The 6,000-nt window shown below is 37.2% G+C and overlaps 1 protein-coding gene across 1 annotated transcript in view; it reads left to right on the forward strand.

The window, feature by feature from the left end:
• TOX (thymocyte selection associated high mobility group box) overlaps positions 1–5,795 on the forward strand; it is a 303,536-nt gene extending 297,741 nt beyond the window's left edge. Inside the window, 2 exon segments of the mRNA XM_047727143.1 lie at positions 3,711–3,862; positions 4,215–5,795. Coding sequence (XP_047583099.1) covers positions 3,711–3,862; positions 4,215–4,251 — 189 coding nt within the window. The 3' untranslated portion in view covers positions 4,252–5,795.
• The last annotated feature ends 205 nt before the right edge of the window (positions 5,796–6,000 follow it).

Below are 6,000 nucleotides of genomic sequence, written 5' to 3' on the forward strand. Positions count from 1 at the left end.
TGTCACTCAATTTATTAAAATCACAAGACTGTCAGGGCCAAAGTTCAAGTTCTCAAAGTTGGTCTTCAGACCATGGTTGTAGAACCAGGTTGTGAGTGAAATTCAACTTGTCTGATGGACCGTCCAAACCACCTTTATCCTGAAGATGTTTATTTCCTGTGTGTGGGGGCCATGTTCACATACCCAAACATGAAAAAGAGAGAAAGCGAATGCAAGTTATTGGCTACCATATTTTTAAAATAATCTCATATTTCAGTATTATGTTAGCTATTTTCTTATCCTTCTGAAAAATGAATATATCCTACAAAAACGATTGTATAGTCCACCAGGAATAATAGTTTCATTTTTTTCTAGAATAATATTTTATATACCAAACACACGGAGCTGCTTTTTTTTTTTTTTAGTCCAGTTTTCTTCCTTTTTTTTCCTGCTCGCTATATTGTCGAATGAGGTCACGAGAAAAAAAATCATTAATATCTGTCAACTTCCTTTATAACCTTAAGAAAAAATCTTTGTATGATATCACACAGACAGATTTTCAATTTCCTTGTGTAATAAACAGCTGCTTTAGGATTTGGGTGTAATTTAAAGGTTTAAAAAAATCACATTGAGATTGATGAATAAATCAGTTGTGAAGACAAAAACACTGATGCCTGTTGAAAATACCTCTCCAGACAGGCAGGAAATGAAATTAGTTCCCAGTAAAGTGTGGATATGAGGATCACTGTTTGGTTGTGCTATAGGCTTTTAGGTCTTGCTATGTGGCACAACAAAAATGCTAGGGCTACAGAAATCTAATTAAAGAGCAAATGTCCCTTCTGACATCAAATCAATCTTTATCACGTTTTCTATTTTTATTTCAATCTGGCACCAGAAAATGAAATTTAAAATTCCAGGCATGCTACAAAACAGTTGGTGATTTTTCTCTTGAGCATTAAAATGCAAAATATTCAGCCTGGTTTAATTAGACCGCTAAGCAAACATGTTCCAAAAATGTATATCACCATCGTTGTTTCATATTTACATCAATAATCAAAATGTACTTAGCTCTAGGGTCAACCTCAACACCTTTTACTAGTGTTAGAAGAGTAATGCATTTTCCAAATGGAGAGCAAGTTAAACAATGTTACTTCAGGCTTTCTTGTATTTTTCTAGGTCCTTGGTTGTTTGGATGTTAACTGATCTTAAATTAGGCATTGAGGTTGGCTGAACATTAAATCTTTGAACTGTGTAGGTGATACATCATTTTGGTTTTTTTACACTGAAGTTACTCATTTTATCTTAAACTCATAGTTCAAAGATTAGTGTTCTCCTGACAGTCTCTCACCCAACCTTGACAAGGAACCATTTGCATTGGATGGGAAAAAAGCCATGATGGTTTCTGTTGTGGATTGTGTAGGATTGGGTGGAAAGGAGTTGGTTTGTTTTTATTCGTTTTTCTCTCTCTCGTATGTGGTCATGCCTTCAACTCAAGATATTTCCAACTACATTTTTTTTTTCGACACTTGTTTACTGTTAGGTTATGTTTTGTCCATTGTGCAAAAATCCAATAGGGAGAACTTCACATTAAAATGACAGGAAAGCCCCTGGCATTTACACCTTTATACAGCCCTATGCCTTCCCAACTGGAGTCTGTTAAACTTTATTCACCGGAAGAGATGATTTATTGAGCTACTACTACAGGCCACTACTACAGTACTACAGTAGTACTACTACTAGTGTAGTAATACTACTACACTACTACTGAGAGTATTCATTAAACAAAGCAAACACTCTCTGGTCTCCAGTCCCTATGGCCAGAGCCCTTATGACGGGCAAAAATGGAAATCAACACAAAGCTCCTTTCTCTAAGGAGTTTTGTCCTGCTCTTTGCCCAGTATCACCCTAGACACTAAGGAAAGACATCAAGCAAGCTGGATGAAAAGCCCATAAAGACAGTATGATAGGGGAGCTCAGTCAGTTAAGCGTTCAACTCTTGATCTCGGCTGGGGTCTTGATCTCAGGGTCATGAGCTCGAGCCCTGCGTTGGGCTCGGCACTGGGTATGGAGCCTACTTAAGAAAAAAAAAAAAAAAGACAATATCATAGGACCATAATGGAATGAATACATTTCATCAAAGGCAGTGGGGGGACTCCCTGTGTGACAGAGATATAGCATGGTCTGGTCAATCAGCCTGGAGAGGACGGGAGAACCAAGCATCCAGTTACCCCTCTTATTTTTCACTTTGCTGTCTTGGAAAATGTTTATAGCTTGAGCTGCAGGTGTCGTCTACCCAAACATTCTTATTTCCCACAAGCCAGTTGTAAAATGAGGAAATACTCTAATCCTTTTAGTCTGTGTGTGGTCAAATAACCAGACTGCTAAATTCTCTACTTTCCAGTGATGTGTTTCTAATCATTCAAAGGTTTGTCTTTCCTCCACAGTTTTGGTGGGAGTTAGTGTGGACATTGGCTTGCAGTCTCTATCACTGGAATGGAAAGTAAATTAATATCTTAAAGCCAAAATGGAGAATTGAAGACATTTGATAATAGGTACCTTTGAGTGTTTACCCAAGGGACCCTGAAACACGAATCAAAGTCTGAGGAAATATCCTTAGTTAAAAATCAATCTTCTGATCATTCTGCTGAGCTAAAACAAAAACAGAAGCAAGAACAGTAAAAACTCAATATTATGCCTTCCAAAGCTCCCCGCAAGTAAATAGGAAATGGTTCGTTTTTTAAGTCTCTTGATTTTTCTATGGTTAAAAACCATGTATGAAATCCACAGCAGAAAGAGACAACCACAAGATTAATTAACTTGCTTTTTTGGTCAATTCCAGCAAAGTTTGCTTATGCTGCTCTTGAATTCACCAGATAAGCTAAAAATAAATCTTAGTGTATAATGCTTTTTGTTTACCAGATATAGCTATATACTTCAGAGAGTCTGTCCTTGAATTTTTCATAGCTTTGCAAGGATTAAAAGTCAACACTCCACCATACCAGTGTATTAGAGGAATCTTCCTAAAGTCTGGTTATTATTTGCCAGTTAATAGACTTATCAATTAAAAAATATTTGCTCTGTCTTACACTTTTCCTTCCCTGTGTTTTCCGGTGGCAAGTTGCTTTGAATCTCTTTCCTTCTATTAGTCCCACAACTGTTAAAAAGCTTTGGTTGAAATTTTTTAGCTGAGAAAGAAGTACAAATAAAAGAAGAAGCAGATGGTCCCTTTGTGATTGAATGAAGAAAACGGGTTTCGAGAACAATATGTGAATAGGTGTAGTCTAATAAAACACTCAGCCACCTGCTGCCTGAATCCTTCAAAAAAGATTCTGTTGCATATTCTGGGGATTAACTATTAATGTATCCTTAGGTTTGATAGAAAACATAAACTGAGGGGTTAGGTCCTTTTCCCTTTGTTCTGACTGAGTCGGCTTCTCCATATTTTAAGTTGTTTCTCAATTCAGTTTATCTGCTCAAGAGTATACAAATAAAGGTTTCTCACACATGGTTCAGTGCAAGAAAGGTAAAAGAATAGGGTCCTGCGCACATCTCTTTTACCTTTAAGTTTTCTGGGCCCTCAGGATTCGTTTGCCCTTGCAGAGACACATGGGAGAAGGCAGAAGTGTGTTTGCAAACAATGGATAAATATTTAGGGGCTTTTCTTCCTAAAAAAAAAAAAAAAAAAAAAAAAGCACTTTGATCCTTATTTGTGGATTTGCTTTCCCTTTCAGGGATTTACTCTTCAACCCGACTATCAGACTATAATCAATCCTACATCCACAGCTGCACAAGTGGTAACCCAAGCAATGGAGTATGTACGTTCCGGGTGCAGAAACCCTCCCGCCCAGCCGGTGGACTGGAATAACGACTACTGTAGTAGTGGGTAAGCGGCGGGTCATCGCCACCTGCTGGTGGACAGCTCTCATAGCATGCTTGGCGCGTCCTGCTCCCTAGGCGCGGCAGAGATCCCGTCTTTTCTCCCTGCTTTCTGAAAGATCATCTGGAACAGTTCCATGTTCATGAAAGCAGAAGACAGCAGTGCAGAAATTTTTAAGCAGTTCTAGTCGTTCCAAGAATAAGCAAATGCCTTTAGATCCCTGTTCGTTGTACCTGGGCCCTGTCCCAGGGCACCGCTCCATCCCTGGAGCTAGAACAAACAGACCTACCTCCCTCGGGGTCACCTGTAGCACCAGTCTTGTAACAAGGCATTGTTTGTCTGTTTTCTCTTGACACAGGGGCATGCAGAGGGACAAAGCCCTGTACCTTACCTGAAAGTCTGAACACCTCTTCTTTCCACTGAGGAATTCAGGGAAGTCTTTTCACCGTGGATTGCTTTGTATAGCCAAAGCAGTTCTCCATTTTATTAGAAAAATACAAGTTGCTAAGCACTTAGGACCATTTGAGCTTGTGGGTCACCCACTCTGGAAGAAATAGTCATGCTTCTTTATTATTTTTTTAATCCCTTATGGACATTGTTTTTCTTCTTCCCTGAAGGAAATTTGGACCATTCAGATTTTATGTTGGTATTTTGCTGTGAAGTGCTGCGCTTTAGTAACTGCCTTAGCGACTGTAGATGTCTCGGATCAAAGTCCTGGATTTTCCATTGGTTTTCATAATGGGTGTTTATATGAAACTACTAAAGACTTTTTAAATGGCTTGATGTAGCAATCATAGCAAGTTTGTAAATAGCATCTATGTCACACTCTCCTAGAGTATAAAATGTGAATGTTTTTGTAGCTAAATTGTAATTTGAAACTGGCTCATTCCAGTTTATTGATTTCACAATAGGGGTTAAATTGGCAAACATTCATATTTTTACTTCATTTTTAAAACAACTGACTAATAGTTCTATATTTTCAAAATATTTGAGAAAGAAAAAAAAAACGTATTCCCAAATGATTTTAATTTAAAAACAAAATTGGCTTTGTCTCATTCACCAGACAAAAAGAAACTAGTATTAAGGGAAGCGCAAACACATTTATTTTGTACTGCAGAAAAATTGCTTTTTTGTATCACTTTTTGTGTAATGGTTAGTAAATGTCATTTAAGTCCTTTTATGTATAAAACTGCCAAATGCTTACCTGGTATTTTATTAGATGCAGAAACAGATTGGAAACAGCTAAATTATAACCTTTACATATGGCTCTGTATTATTGTTTCTTCATACTGTGTCTGTATTTAATCTTTTTTTATGGAACCTGTTGCGCCTATTTATGAAATAATAAATATAGGTGTTTGTAAGTAAATTTGTTAGTATTCGAAAGAGGTTTCTTTGATGTTTTAACTTTTGCTGGCAAAAAAATTCACGCTTGGTGTGAATACTTTATTATTTAGTTTTTACAGTGACATGAATAAAGCCAAACCTACTTTTCATTTAGCAGCAAATTAAAGTAACCAATCCTTTATTTCTACATTTCTTTGGTTGATGCAAACAAAAAACTGATACTTAAGAACTTTCTTTCTTCGTACAATATAACAGAGAATTGCCCTAAAAAGTCACACAAGCTCCAAGACTAAACAGATGGGTTCTCTAGCTGAAAAGGGTTGCTTCTTGGTTCTCAGCTGGTTTTAGTCAATCCTGTAAACTCCCTTCCACCAAAAAAAAAGAAAAAAAAAAAAAAAACCATTGAAGTCGAATCAATTAAAATTCTTCAAGCTGCATGCTTTTCGCAAAATCCAGAAAACATTTAGGAAGTAAACCAGGGGTGGGTAGGACGGGAAGGCATACCGTTCAAGAACACATCTCCAAATGAAAGGTGAGTAACCAGACAGAAAAAAAAAAAAAAAGGGAAAGCATTCCAAATTTGAAAGCTATTGATGGAAATGGAGATTCTTGCTGTCTTTTGTGCCTCTACAAACCACCTCTTTCCAGAATTCCGAAGTCTTCCAAGAGAATTCTGAGAGTATTAGAGATTTGCTAGGGAATCAAAAGCATTAAGAATCTGGCTGAAGGTTTGCATAGCTTTTATATCAAAAAGAGCTAGCAAATCACTCCCCTACAGGGGATTGCATAAAGAAAGC

The sequence above is a fragment of the Lutra lutra genome, chromosome 4 (assembly GCF_902655055.1).
Source record: "Lutra lutra chromosome 4, mLutLut1.2, whole genome shotgun sequence".
Lineage (NCBI taxonomy): Eukaryota > Metazoa > Chordata > Mammalia > Carnivora > Mustelidae > Lutra > Lutra lutra.